Source organism: Syngnathoides biaculeatus, chromosome 10, assembly GCF_019802595.1.
Source record: "Syngnathoides biaculeatus isolate LvHL_M chromosome 10, ASM1980259v1, whole genome shotgun sequence".
NCBI lineage: Eukaryota > Metazoa > Chordata > Actinopteri > Syngnathiformes > Syngnathidae > Syngnathoides > Syngnathoides biaculeatus.
Window position 1 is genome coordinate 27,575,959 of NC_084649.1, and position 15,092 is coordinate 27,591,050.

The window sequence follows — 15,092 nt, forward strand, 5'->3', positions numbered from 1 at the left end:
TATAACCAATTGGAATGTAACCAATTATTTGAGATCGAGTTTAAGATTGCGATATTTTAAAAGACATGACGAGAAACATTTTAATAACTTGTTCTCATTTGAAAATTACATTTCATTTAATTGTTGACTTCATGAAACACATGACATTTGACCTAATTGAGTGTTCTTCACTCGGGTTTTGTTGCCGACAGTGGGTTCAGTAATGACTTCGTGAGATCAATAACTCCATTTAACGATGAAAAAGCAGTTTGGCAGCGGTGGGATTCGAACCCACGCCCCCGAAGAGACTGGAGCCTTAATCCAGCGCCTTAGACCGCTCGGCCACGCTACCGTGTAGCGGTCGGTGAACCGGGTCAGGTCAGATCCGCGCTTTTGCACATCTCGTGAAAACTTGAAATTGTTTTTCATAAGTTTTTTTTCAATCAGCTTTATTGGCCAAGTACAAAATGTACACGACACAGAAGGATTTTTTTTTTTTTTCCTGGAGCCGCCCTAGTACACCAGCAGATATTCAAAAATGTCACTTCACAAAACGGATCGAGTTATAGCACAAACAGAAGCTCGCGGCGAGAGCTTTCTCAACCCGACAACTGCATTTTTAATCGAATTTGATGTGAAACAGGTCAAATATCTAACCTGCAATCTGTTGAAAGTGACGCAGCGTGATCGCTGACCACAGCTGCGTCCACAACAGCCGCAGAAAACCATTTGCAGCAAGCGTCGGGACTCAAATGGATAGAAAATAAAATCAAGTGCGTTTGGATTTTACAGTGCAAGAGTGCAGATAAATCCGCTGCCCTCCACCCCCGCTCTTCATTTAGCACTAAGCGGCAATGCGAAATGCGACTCTTGCTTTCTATTCGGTGTGACAGCTTGCGCGATGCAAAAACATCAGAACCAGATGGTCAGTCGCATCGAGGGAGACGTTTGATGTGGCGTCCACGACATTGGGAAAACAAAAATCTGCTGCAAAATGTTCACGTGAACACAGCAGTCCATGTAAATTGGCGGTGTGTCTAGTGAGTTTTGGGGAAACCCCAATTTCTTTTAGGGGGGCTGAAGGTCGCTTTGAAGGGTGCTAAAACAACGAAACTCCACCATGAACACTTAATCCCAAGTAATTTGGGAGGGGCTTCAACCCACAAATAACGCCACTAGTGTGAGGCATCGTGTTCGTGTACGTGCAAGAGTGAGTGCGTCTATCTGTGTGTGTGTGTGTGTGTTGTATTTTTGGAAAAACATATGCTTTTCTAAAAGCTGCATCAGGTTGTGCAACGCCGACCGACGTGTTATAACAAGCGATTACGTGACGTGAAACTTCCACACGAGCCACTTCCTCGCATCCACGCGCGTGTCTTGAACGCATCATTTCCAGGGCGTGTCCGCTCTATCCACGCACCAATCACGTTACGTGTCTGCGGGGCGGACGCGCTCGCGCAGCCAACGGGATGAATAATTGGCCCCGTAAGTACCGCCGCCCCGCCCCCACCCCCCGCGTCGGGGGCTGGTCGGCGTGCATAAAAAGCCGGTCGACATGTTTGGCTCCCTCCCTCCCTCCCTCCTCTCTGCGTTCGCACGTCGGCCGAGCCGCAGTCGACCCAGAGCAACACGCCACCGCGCAAACATGTCCGAGAAGCTCCCCTTCAAAGTTGGTCAGTGGCACTTTTGCACTGTTGACCGTGAACTTTTCGGTGGGCGCGCGTGTGTGGCGATGAGTTTGCTAGCTAGTTAGCTCGCTAGCTAACATGTGCGAGCGGCACAATGATTACGAGACGTCAAGCTTTTTTTTTTTTTTTTAATGTAATAAAACCACAATTTTATCGCGCTCGTAGCAACGTCACGACGCTCGTTAACGTCGAGTCTCCCTGTGTGTATTCATGCCCAGGTTCTTTTTTTTGGTCACATTTCGCACTGAGTGAATAATTTTGAAACGAGTCGTCTCAGTTGCGTTGGATTGTGGGTACTGTAGTCTAAACTTGGCTAAACGCTAAGGTTCTACCTGTATTCGAACAGCAATCCCATGATTCATTGCTTCCTTTTTGGGCCACCTGATTGACAGCGGCAGACTCGTAACGTCGCACGCGCTCGCTGCAAAATTAAATTTTCAAGTAATTAATGTTTGCATTTGACAAGTCAACTAAATTTATATCTTTGTATAGATATTATATACTTTATTTTATTTTTCTAAATTAAATTGTACTCAAATTACTTATAATAGAAATTTTTGGCTCTGGTGAGACCAACCATAAATATTGGTAATGCACTTTTAAAGAATAAATTATTATTTTTTTTTACTTAACTGATACAACAGTTCTTAACATTAGCAGAAGTTTATGAATATGTACAATTTTGTGCATTCTGGAGCGCCCCCCATATATATATATATATATATATATATATATATATATGTATATATGTGTGTGTGCACCCATTGCTCAACAACGTGGGGTCAGATAAGAGCAAAAGAGGCAAAGTCCGCACGCACATCTGTCAAAAGTCAAACTTGTTCCAATCGTCGTCAGTGGGGCTCGTGATTGATTTTACTGCCAATCAATGTGTCACACAGACAGTCAAAAGTTTTTGTACTTGACCGTAAATTGTCCGTGTTGGAACGTCGTACAAGCAGAAAGTTGCAACCAGTCAAAGTTGCTAACAAACCTGTGTCCAAGTTTTTGGGCTGTTTTGGTTTGAGCGAGCGAAAGCTAAATAAACATGAAATCTCTTTTGAACCGTTGTAAAGTTCACCTTCAAAATATCCGATTTTGAAATAGCCCAAATGTACATTCTATCTATTCCAGTTACCACCAGTGTGGTACACGTAGAGATGTACAATACCCCCTTTTTTCCCCAGATGCATACTGGTACGATTATTCACTCGTGATAGCTCAAATCTCAACAGGGACCTTCCTTTCTTGGCGTCGCCCACGATGACGCGCTGACGTATCAAACGGGCGCAGTGTCGCTTATTTATAAGCAGATCGTTTTTTTTTTTTGGCCTTCGAGTATCGGGAGCCCTCACGAGTACCTGATACCTTGAAATAAAGCCGGGTTCCGCCCGATACTGATAGCTGGTATGGTTGCTTGCTCATCCCTGGGTACAAGTATCGCTCGCGGTACGTGGGCTCCCCTGTAGAGGTTCACAAAAGAATTTCCGTCTTGGATTGACCGTTTTAGTCCGCAAGTTTCTGGCTTGACAACTGGGACGATGGGGCCACGTTGACGCTTTATATGTTTTTTGCCGCATCCCTCAGCTGACATCAGCCTGGCCGAGTGGGGGCGCAAGGCCATCGACATCGCCGAGAACGAGATGCCGGGCCTGATGAAGATGCGGGAGCTGTACGGCGCCTCCAAGCCGCTGAAGGGCGCTCGCATCGCCGGCTGTCTGCACATGACGCTGCAGACGGCCGTGCTCATCGAGACGCTCACCGCGCTCGGAGCTGAGGTCTGCCTTGCCGGTGGTGTTAGGGGGAGGGAGGGGGGTGGTTTCCAAAAAAAAAAAAAAAATCCTTCTGCTTTTGTAGTGGTTAACCAGAAGGCGTTTGTCTGTGTGGTTTTTCTGCGTGTCATTATGTGCATCGACTGCATTTGAGTAGCGTGTGCAAACGCGCGTGGCCTCTGTTTGCTCGCCTAGCATGTGTTTGTTTGTGTAAAATGCGTCTGTGCATACTTAATGCGCACGAGCTGACTTTTCCAGTTGTACGGGCAGGCGTCATCCCACCTGCGTTGCCCCTTGAGGCGTTGCAGCGCAACCGTCCGTGTTGCGGCTGTGTCAAAAGGCGGCAAAGAGCAAAAGGCGGTCGTCTGCACCGTGACGACGCGGCGTTTTGTTGACCGCCGACATGGATTTTGAGATTTTCACTTTTTCCTTTCATTTTTTTTTTTTTTTTTTAAATATTCAGGGTTGTCTGTCCCCCCCCAGCCTGATACATTTGCAAGCATTACCATTTTTTCCCCCAATCCAAACACTTTTTTTTTTTTTCCCCCCTGTCAAAGCTTCAAAGAATGCACGATTTTTTGTAATATTACCACATTCTTGTTAAATGCAACTACAATTCCAACTTCTTATATTTTAAACTTTCATGAAAAAAAAAATTACCCGCCCCTGGAACTCCGACTTGATTGTTGTCCTTGTGTTCCCGTCTCAGGTCCAGTGGTCCAGTTGCAACATCTTCTCCACTCAGGACCACGCCGCTGCTGCCATCGCCAAAAGCGGCGTACCGGGTTAGCTTAGAGACGAAAACCTGAAACTTTGCAGCGTTGCCACGCATTTTGGTGGATTTTCAGCCATTAATAAATGTGTTTTGTTTCCATTTCTGCTGACCTGCATACACCCCCGTTATTCGTGTTTAGTGTTCGCGTGGAAGGGCGAGACTGACGAGGAGTACATGTGGTGCATTGAGCAGACCATCTACTTCAAAGACGGACAAGCTCTCAACATGATCCTGGACGACGGGGGGGACCTGACCAACCTGGTCCACAGCAAGTACCCCAAACTGCTCCAAGGTACACGCAGGAAACCATTTACCGCTTGGCGGTCTAGCGCACATCCTCCCTCGTAGTCTAAATAAAAGCGTCGACGTGGCCGTCGTGTTTGACCTTCGTGATGTTCCGACGCTCAAGATTGAGCGTGTGAATCCTCCCGCTCGTGCTTGTTCGGTTTTCGGGGCATTGATTCAATCTCAATGAAGCTTTTCCGTTATCTTGGATGTCTCTCCAATTTGGCCACCTATGGAATCATTCAGTGACAAGACTGGAGGACCGACAACGGTGTCCGGGTCAGGGAGCTTAGCGGCTCTCCGCCGTACGCGGCGAGCGCCGTGCCTCGTAGTTGGGCCGTCAATAGTTGAGTTTTCCCACACGCAGGCTGGCTAGCGCATCCCAACGAGCCTCGTTGCGTGAACCGATGAAGTCTGCACAGATGAGAAGAGAAACCGTCACGTTACAATCGATTCAATGTCCAGAGAAACCGAGAACGAGCGGATAAGTTTCCAAGGGCACTCGTAATCAGAACACAATATAAACATAACAGGCTCAATGCAGTAGGAATTTAAAAGGTGTCTTGTTTTTGCGAAAACCTGCTACGTCTTGATAAATACTTGCGGTGAAGTAGTGATAGGAAAGTAAGTTGCATTTTGTCCATGGGGAGGGGGAAAAAAAAAAAAAAAGCTGAAATCTCTCAAATTCCGACGGCAACGTACAGTCATAACTGCTGAAAGTTTTGCCGGTCGTCCGCAGAGTCGACTCGGCGTTTTATTGACTGCCGACGTACCGATTCCAGTCTTGTCCTTGATTGCCCCCAAACGTGTCTTGCAGGCATCCGGGGCTTGTCGGAGGAGACGACCACGGGCGTCCACAATCTGTACAAGATGATGAAGAAGGGAGAGCTCAAGGTGCCCGCCATCAACGTCAACGACTCTGTTACCAAGGTAACCAAAATATATTTGCGGGCAAAAGTCAGGAGGCAAGACGAACGTTTTCGATCCGATTTCATCCCAACCCAGAGCAAATTTGACAACTTGTACGGCTGCCGCGAGAGCCTCATCGACGGCATCAAGCGCGCCACCGACGTGATGATCGCCGGCAAGGTGGCGGTGGTGGCGGGCTACGGCGACGTGGGCAAAGGCTGCGTGCAGGCGTTGCGCGCGTTCGGGGCCCGCGTCATCGTCACGGAGATCGACCCCATCAACGCCCTGCAGGCCGCCATGGAGGGTGAGGACCGGCGTTTGCAAAAAGCTTGCGCTTTTGGGCCACAAGGTGTGTTGGGCGCAAAGTCAACACTGCTCATCGCCAAAACAAACAAAAGACGGCGGAAGCGTCGTGCTTTGCGGCTCTTTTTGATTCCGGTGGAGCTGCGCCCGCCGAGCGAGGGAAGTACGAACGCTTCCAAAGAGAAGTCGGCCTCAGCTGGTTTTTCCGGACCCAGTAGCGAGCCGACAGACCGGCGGCCTCGTCGTTAGCTTGCCGGTGTTGGCGGCGTCCAGTAATGTGTAGCCTCGCTTCATCTCCGGCGGGCACGTCCTCAAAACACGGACGCACGTGGGAGGATCAAGTGTTGCCTTTGCTAACCCAGCCGCGAGCTAGGGAGTGAAGTTGCTCGGTCCGCTGCGGCGCAGTCGTTTAAAACGCCGCCGCCGCCGCCTCTCAGTTGTGTGTTAACAGTCTCCAATTCACACAAACGTGTTCAAAAGTCTAACCGATAATTCAACATAACCTCTGTGGCGTGATTGACGGGGGGTGGGGGGCATCATCTTCATCAGACCAGTCACACGGTAGACAGGTTGACATGACATGGAGGTCCAACTGTCTTTAATTTGGGGTTAAAAAAAATATATTCAATGATGCTGACAGCTCAAGTTTTGGCACAAAGCTGCATGCTTTTTTCTAAAAAAGGGTCCCCCCCCCCAGGTTGGGGGTTCAAAAACACTGCGCTGACTCCCATTTCATGAGTTTGAATTTTAACAGGATCTGCAACCACATTTTTTTCTTTTTTCCATTCTTTGATATTTCCCCCCAAATGGGTTTGTGGAGGTTATAAGTCAATGGTACAACGTTTTGACGACTTAAATTTGATGGGGGGGCGTTGTCGTTTGTTTAGGCTTCGAGGTGACCACCATGGATGAAGCCTGCCTGGAAGGCAACATCTTTGTCACCACCACCGGCTGCGAGGACATCATCCAAGGACAGTAGGTGGCGCCGCAGCGCAATCTCACAGCTTGCTGTGCCAACCTTTGCTCACTTTTTTTTTTTTTTTTTTTTTTTCTTCTTCGCCCAATGCAGTCACTTTGAGAGCATGAAGGATGACGCTATCGTGTGCAACATCGGCCATTTTGACTGCGAGATCGACATGAGCTGGCTCAACGAAAACGCCGCCGAGAAGATCAACATCAAGCCGCAGGTCACGCAGACGCTAATGCGTTCGTTTAGCTTCGTGCTAACAAACAAGCGTAGATACATGAACACAAACGGTGGAGCAACGACTTGTACATCATGGCACAGCCGTAGTCAGAATGGGGCAAAAACCACATTTGTATCAATGCAACAAAAATGAACCCCGGGTTTCAAAATGGATACATGCTGGACAAAATAGTCTCGGGGATGCAAAAGCCACTTTCTGTCTCCTTTGCACGGCGCCACAGGTGGACCGCTATCGGATGAAGAGCGGGCGGCACATCATCGTGCTGGCGGAGGGCCGGCTGGTGAATTTGGGCTGCGCCATGGGGCACCCCTCCTTCGTCATGAGCAACTCCTTCACCAATCAGGTGCCTTCGCTCGCGCAAAACTTGCAAAGATCACTTTACAAATGTAACACTTTATAAACGTGTTTTTTTTTTTTTTTTCTTTCAACATTTGCCAATGCAACTTAACAAATCCGAAAATGTAAATCCATAATGCGGGAAATTTCATGTGACTGCCCACATAAGGACTGTTGCCAAAGTTTGAATGTTGGAATGGGTCAAAAGTTCATTTCCTCCACGCGCAGCCAATCACAGGCATCGGCTCCAGGAGTGATAGATATTAAAAAAAAAAAGAAGAAGAAGAAGAAGCTGTATTTCAAATGTAACAAATTGGAATCATGGAAATATCCAAAAGCAACTCACGAATTGACACATTTTCTCCGATAGAGTACGTTGAGATAAATTGGGTAGTTGAATGACATCAAGTTCTTTATATGTTATTATTTTCCAACACTGGAAATATATGAAGTCCTAATATTTGTTTTGCAGGTTCTGGCTCAGATCGAACTGTGGACCAACACGGCCAAGTACCCCGTGGGCGTCTACTTCCTGCCCAAAAAGGTCAGACTGCGCTTGCTTGCCACTGTCCGGTATTTTACAACCGTGGGGGGGGGGTAAATATCTCGGAGAAAATCGAAATCGAAGCCACTTTGGCGTTGTAGGCTGTTCGCTTTCTTTTGGTCATTCTTTGGCCTACCACTAGAGGGAGCCAGTCAAGCGAACATCCATCCACCCTCTGAGCCACTTATCCTCATGAGGGCTGCGGGAGTGCTGGAGCCAATCCCAGTTGTCATCAGGTGGGAGGCGGGGCACACCCTGACTCGGTTGCCAGCCAATCGCAGGGCACCCATGCAGACGGGCAATTTCGGGTCTCCAATTCATCGTTGAGATGGGGGAGGAAAGCGGAGGAAAGCCAGGCTTGCGGGCACACAGGTGGGGCCGGGATTCGAACCCCGGGCCTCAGAAGTGTGGGGCAGTGCTGGTTTTGCGCTCAGATTTTTCTTGACTTGGCTTAGCAACACTAACAAGTCTGTTTGTCTAAGTAAGCCGGTGCTTCCCAATTGTTTTGTTACGATGCCCCCCGCAAGTAGCTCAAATCCTTCCAAACATTGACGAAAGTATAAAAGAGCGATCATTTTGCGATAAAGAATAAATGTAACAATGATAAACGTGAATGAAGTGAGCCCCCCCCTCCCCCCGATAAGGAAAGCCCCCACAAATGATCACACGAAAGTAAAGGCCCTTTTTCAAATCGATTTTTTTTTTTTTTTTTTTTTTTTTTTCCTACTACTGAACTTTTGTTCAACATATTTGGCGACGACCGTATTTGCCGTCAACGGCCACTCTGCAATTGGACTAAATTGCACGTCGGCGCTACTAGTTGCAGACGTTGTGCCCGAGTCCTGATTGTTGTGGTACGACTCGACGCTTGCGCCCCCCCCCCCCCCCCACCCCACCTTTTTAATCAATTTTTTTTTTTGGGGGGGATCTCGTCCTTAATCCCAAAAGTCTCAAATGGCTTCACGGCTCCCCAGTTGACAAGATTGTAGAGTTTAGATTTGCTTTCTTTCCATGCGCTGTTGTTGCTGTGACAACCCCCTCCCCCCACTCCCGGTCAATTTTGGGGTGTTCTCGTCCCCTCCCTCCCTCCCGGTTGAGCTGGTCTTCATGTCGGCGTTTGTGTTTTCTGTGCGCGCAGTTGGACGAGCAGGTCGCGGCGGCGCACTTGGACAAACTTGGCGTGAAGCTGACCAAGCTGACGGAGAAGCAGGCCAAATATTTGGGGCTCCCCGCCGAGGGACCCTTCAAGCCCGACCACTACCGCTACTGAGGCGGGACGACGGAAGACGTTTGGCGAAGGAACCCGAGCGTCCTCCGTTAGCCTTTTTAGCCAGCTAGCGGCTCGCTGTGGCCTTATTCCAGTTAGCGTTAGCGCTTAGCAGTTGTCGGGTCAGAGGAGAGGAGAGGACTCGACTCCCGACCAGGTCTTAATCTTTCACTGCTGTCGTGAATCCGATTGGACTCGATCGGCGACCGCGCTTTGAACTCGGACGCTCGGCGATGATTTACAATAAACTCGCTCGTTTGTTCTCACTTCCGAGGTGGCCCCACCTTGCTTTTGCCTGAGTTGTTGTACAATTTTTCTTTTTCATTTTTTTGGGGGTCAATTTCGTATAGGTTCTCAAAACTATATTGGTTGCTTCTCTTTTTATTTGAACAAATATTAGTTTCTCTCGCGACGTTTCGCGTGCCAGGAATCTCTGAAGCGGAACGACGGCTACTGACAATTGACGGTCTGGAACGTTTCACTTTTTCCTGCTTTTGAAAATGTCACAATCGGCATTATTGGCCAAGAGTGTCAAAACACGCGAGGCCCTCGTACGACGTCGTCTCGCTTTAATTGGAAATGCAAGCGCAGCACAGAAATCATGGAATCAATCTACTAACCAAAGTTGTTTTTTTTTTTGACCCCCCCCCCCCTTTTTAATAATATAGCATGCATCTTTGTCAATGTAATATTGACATTTATGTATGTACAAAAAGTCATAACTTCAGTTGCAACAAAGTAAAAATACATTAAGGCGAAAAAAAATAATGCTTGAGACTAGATTTGGAGTTCTAAAGGGATAATCATCAATTTCCATTTCTGCTTGTTAACTTGAGTTATTGACTTCTTAAAGCCGGCCGGTGTGATGGTCTGAGCGCTCCCCGTGCTGAAAAGTCTCCTTGTGATGGACGCTTGCTGGGGAAATCCCCCAGTCTCATAGTTCCCCTTCCTCTACATAGACGAAGCTAACATTCGTTATGACCTAACCTTCAAACAAAAGTTGATACAAACGTATGCACAAATCTGTGCGTTCGTCTTTCTGAGACGTCCACATGGCGAACACGCAGTTGCGGAACGGCACATGTTGAAGCGTGGATGGGGATGTTACAGACTGGCCAGAAGTTTACAAAATATACGCACATGCGCGTTAATCACGAGGAGACTTTTCGGCACCGGGAGCGTTCAAACCGTCGCACCGGGTGGTCGTAGTGACGTCATCCATCCGCACGCTGCACTTCTTCTCCAGCAGGTGGCGGTGTTCACTATAAAAGGTCATCAGAACAGTGACAAAATGCAGTCCATTAAAGTTATACAATAAATAAGTTCAATTGCAGTCAAGTGTTGCACCCGCATTGTAAGGAGGCGGGGTACACCCTCGACTGGTCGTCAGCCCATCGCAGGGCACAAGCGCACATATATTTATGTATTAAGAGTACAACGCAAAAGTTTGGTTTCAGTTTGATACTTTTTAGTGACGTTTGTTGTTTTTTTTTTTTTTTTTTTTTTTTAGCTTGGACGTTTTTTGAATTGTGCAACATTTGTCTCAATCCAAAAGTGTCATTTTTCAATGACACGCATCTGCTACAAACTTTTTTTTTTTTTTTGCTGAACATAATTCCAAGTTAGATGCACATAAAACCAAAACAGTCTATAAATAATCTTAAAATAATTGCTCGCGTGGCCTGCGACCGAACAAGCGGCGACCAGTCCGGGGCGTGGCCCGCCTTTGGGTCTGAGTCGGCGGGGATGGGCGCTCCCCTGAATTTTATTTTCTGTTCTTGGCAGAACGTAAAACCAAAGGCACTCAGTCGTTGACGTGAAAAGAATTTGAGGAGCACGGTTGTGCGGTGTCCGACATTTGTCGCCCCGTTCTGCTTGCAACTTTGGGCTTGCTTGTTGTCTGCTCCCACTCGCGACGACAATTTGTTGTCACGCTTCTTGGTCGTCCCCCTGACGGAGTTTGACATCGTGTGACGCGAGCGACAAACGCTCGCACTTTTGGCCGTGGCGGTCACACTTTATAGAAAAAGTAAAAAGTTGTTCCAAGCGGCCGACGAGCTCGCCTCGTCTGAAGGAATGCGTCGCCGTCGCGGATCTGAGCCTCGGCACTTTGCGGTCGGCTACAATCGGCGTGTAGCGGCGCGGTGCGCTCTTTGCACAGCCGACGGCGATTGGCCACTCGCCCTCGAGAGGTTTCTGCCGCCGAAAATTCCACAAGCGGGCCCAAGCACAGCGCCCAAGATGATCGCATTTCTCGTCGTGTCCTTTCTCGACATCGCTGCACCATTTGCACGACGGCCGCTGGTGCAGGTTAGCGTTCTGTCAGTCGGTTCTGAATTGCTTGCATCATTTGCACCCCCAAAAAATGATCACCATCTTTCCCACATTGGGGGGAACCTTTCACTGCTCAGTGACTTTTTGATGGCTACTTTTCAAAACGTATTCTCTGACAAACGGTGGCCTGTTCTTGAGTGTTTTTGACTCACTGGGCCAATAAAGAGGATTCCGATTCTGATTCCTTCTTCAACTCAGGGATCCAAAATCCAAGGAAACTTGTTTCATGACACCTGAGAGATTTGTTTGTTAATGCAAATAATAAGACATGTCGCTTAACTGGAAATATGACCTCATTCAGAAGTTGTTTTAACAATGAGGACAAGCAAAGGAGCACGCGAGAAGAGTCGCTCTCATGTCGCTGCCATTGGGCGCAATTTGCGACAAATAATATCCAGACATTTGTTGAGCCATCAACATTGCATCATCAAGTCGAGAACAATTTTCAACACTCCGTGAGAGAAAAAAAAAAAAAAAAAAATCAAAAAAATCCCACGTTGGGCATAGCATCGATTTATGTAAAACTGAGGAAACTTTGCCGGTAACGGCAGTGGTCCTAGAATAGGTCCCTGTGGGACTCTGCATGTTCCACCGCCGCGGCCGTTGCCTACTGGAAGGAGCGCTTCAGAACCTTCTATGAATTCCTCCAGAAAAGCCAGCGTGGAAGACTTTTCAAGTTCAATCGAAAATAGAAAAATGTCTCCGTGCCTGCGTGGCTTCTCTCCGCTCGTGGTTTGTTTTTTTAGGAGCGCCGCGATTAGCCGGCGAGGACTCGCTCTTGTGAGGATAAGCGGCTCAGAAATGGTTGTCCGTGGCTTTTATGACTAATAGATTGATTGCTGTTTTTGTGTGATAATTACTATTTGGAGGCGGCTAACATATTACAAGTCAAATGTCGAACTTTAATGGCTTGGGCTGACTTTTGGCTCCCTCGCACGCCCAAAGAACCTCGCCATTCGTGATGGACGGATGGATGCGTTGTTTTTTATTTTTTCTCCCCCCGCCAGACAGTAAGTTCCCGTCTCTTCCCTTTTCAGGTGGGGGGGGGGGGGGGGGGGAACGTTTTGAGTTTGGACCAAAGCGTCCGGAAATGACTGTCAAATGATCGCTTTTTCGGGTCAACTCTGGAATGATTTGTTTTGTTTTTGAAAGGCTCCCGGGCTGGAAATAAATGTTTGCGCTCACCTCCCGCGTTCAGGTGGGCGGGGGGCACGAAACCCCCTGATGTTATCTGCGTAATTTAAGAATAATTTAATCATAGCGAGGGCCCGCCGGCCGCACTCTCAAAACAAAGAAGCGCGTCCGTCATCTCGGACCAATGAAAGCTTTTTTTTTTTCCTTCTTCTTCTTCTTCTTTTCTCTTTGGTCACAACGCCCAAAATATTTACGTGTTTTTTCCTATGTTTTTGTGTGGAAGACTGAAAAAGAAGGTTTTTTTTTTTTTTTTTTTTTTTTTTTTGGGGGGGGGGTGTTGTATTTAAAATGTAAAAAAAAAAATATATATATATATATATATATATAACAAAATAATAAAAAAAAAACAAAACAATTTGAGTTGAACGTATCAAACCTTGACGTATGCAGGCAAGGCGACGGAAAACAGTTTCCACGGCAACGCCGGCTCCAAGCAGACGGCAGCCCAAAATCCATCTGAACAGAAAAACGCAAGGACAGCAAACTTTTTGAATTTATGACATGACAGAAACGCAAATGATGACAAAATCTTTCAGAAGAGCTCGGAACAGGAGCTACAGGAGGACTACGGGTACTCGGAGTACTTGAAGTACTTCCTCCTTCACTTGATGCATGTTGGCGTACTTCTTCACACAGCCCTCACAAACCTTTGAAAATTTATTTAATTTTTTTTTTTTTTGGGGGGGGCCTTTATTTTCTTTTGTTTTGATGTTGTGTAGGAACAAATAGATTTTATCACCATTAAGAAATTATGTTATTGCTTTTGTCTTATGGGAAGCGTGAAATTATTTGAACAGTTTAACATTCATTCTTTTTTTTTCTTTGCGTTGTTGGAAATTATCTTGAGAATGACTTTTTATTACTCCTGGGGGGAATGAAAAACAATTATTCTTTGTCTTTTTAAAGAAAAACTGATCATACATTTGTATTATTCAATTGTATCATGTTTTCTAATTTGTACTTTTATTGTTTTTTAATCATTTCAATTTTGGATTGTTCTTTTTTGTAGATTCTTTGAAAAATGAGAACAAACATTTTCTCTTGTGTACTTTTCTTATTGTTGATTTATTATATTTATGTTTTTGTCTTGTTTTGCTTTGGTTTTATTGGAAATGTGAAAACTATTTTGGTGTTTTTACTATAAGACGCGAATGATTATTTTCATTATTAATCATTTTATGTGTGTGCTGTTTATTAGAAAAAAAACAATGAATAATGCTATTAATATTAGACTCGTTAGTGAATTTGGTCATTTTTTATTTGGAAAAAATGAAATTTAATTTCTGGAAAAATCTACCTTTATTATTTTTATCTATTTCCTTTTCCATGAATTTATAAAAAAACATAACTGAGCTTAACACTAATAATTAATATTGTTAATTAACATTGTTATAAATAACATTAATAACAGCTTTGTTTCATTCATAAGGAGATTGTTTTAATGTATTGTCCTTTTTTTTTTTAGTTTTTATTGCAAATATTTTTGATGGTGGTTTTTTTTTTTTAAGGGGCAAATAAAATGTTTTGCGCTCCAACGTCGTTTGCGTCCTCAAAAATAATAAACTAACTAAACAACTAAAATCAAATGAAATTCCCTCGACGGTCGACGTTAGTCACACCCCCCTCCCCAAAAAATGAGTGGAATGCGGTCGACTTCCAGCGCGCGGAAACATTTGTAAATCACTCTGACGACAACGGTCAAAGTAGCAGGAAAAAACAAAACAAAAACATTCTGTGGTGTCAACACGCTGGAGCGTAAATCGGCGCCGCCGCCGCTGAGCGCTTTGCGGTCCAAACAGCGTCCGCGTCCTCCGACAACCTCGGCAGTCGCAACGACGGCGGCCGACTTTGACCCCCAGGAAACGTTTTGCCGGTCGCGGAAAGCCGCCAAAAACCACTTCAATCGTCATTTCCTTCAAATGTGTGGCGCGGTCAAAAGTTCCGCCCAAATGAAGATGAAATGCGACTAAATGGGACTCGTCTGGTGCTACTTTATGAGAATCGTGGAAGGAAAAGGAAAAGCGGGAACTCAACGCAAACGCAACTTGTTTTGGGTTACAAGCGGCCCCTTTGGGACAAATTCAAGTCGGATCTCGAGGCAGCGCCCGTGTCACTTGCATGTACTTGGCCGCGACGCGAAACCCTTGCTGGGGGGGTTAAGACCCCCGCAGGACACCCCCCCCCCCCCAAACCCACCCCCGCCCACAGTCAGCCGGGAATCGGCGCCACCACACCTGCGACCCATCAGCAAAGGGAAATAGGAATACATAATATATGCACACACACAGATATATATATGGATGGAAGCACGGTGCGGCAACTGGTAAGAGCATCTGCCTCGCAGTTCTGAGGACCGGGGTTCAAATCCCGACCCGCGACTATTGTGAGGATAAGCGGCAGAGAAAAAGGATGGATGAATGTACAGACATGCATATGTAGTATTCAGTTTTTTTTAAATGAATTTATGATTCGTGCAGTTATTCATTGTTAATTGAATAATC

The 15,092-nt window shown here is 46.3% G+C and overlaps 2 protein-coding genes and 2 non-coding genes across 18 annotated transcripts in view; 2 read left to right on the forward strand and 2 right to left on the reverse strand.

Annotated features, from left to right (window-relative positions):
• Positions 1 to 249: 249 nt before the first annotated feature.
• trnal-aag (transfer RNA leucine (anticodon AAG)) lies at positions 250 to 331 on the reverse strand. The gene has a single exon. It is a non-coding gene; the product is annotated as a tRNA-Leu (tRNA).
• A 1,210-nt stretch (positions 332 to 1,541) lies between these two features.
• ahcy (adenosylhomocysteinase) lies at positions 1,542 to 9,329 on the forward strand. The gene is made up of 11 exons (XM_061831583.1): positions 1,542 to 1,652; positions 3,252 to 3,442; positions 4,146 to 4,221; positions 4,351 to 4,503; positions 5,314 to 5,426; positions 5,502 to 5,709; positions 6,596 to 6,683; positions 6,778 to 6,895; positions 7,137 to 7,259; positions 7,725 to 7,796; positions 8,935 to 9,329. Exons 1-11 carry the CDS (start codon positions 1,625 to 1,627, stop codon positions 9,064 to 9,066), a joined length of 1,302 nt encoding a protein of 433 aa, XP_061687567.1. The 5' UTR covers positions 1,542 to 1,624; the 3' UTR covers positions 9,067 to 9,329.
• On the forward strand, positions 3,723 to 3,842 carry LOC133508175 (small nucleolar RNA SNORA17). Its single transcript, XR_009797003.1, has one exon. It is a non-coding gene; the product is annotated as a small nucleolar RNA SNORA17 (small nucleolar RNA).
• Positions 4,510 to 15,092, reverse strand: part of raly (RALY heterogeneous nuclear ribonucleoprotein) — a 41,962-nt gene continuing 31,379 nt past the window's right edge. For 14 of the 15 annotated variants that reach the window (XR_009796726.1, XR_009796725.1, XR_009796722.1 and 11 more), the window contains 2 exons: positions 12,968 to 13,047; positions 4,510 to 4,910 (listed from right to left, as the gene is read on the reverse strand). The gene's annotated coding sequence lies outside the window, so the exon portion shown is untranslated. Of the gene's footprint in view, positions 4,911 to 9,467; positions 10,326 to 12,967; positions 13,048 to 15,092 lie in introns of those variants that run through there. The other variant, XR_009796717.1, reaches the window with a different exon arrangement.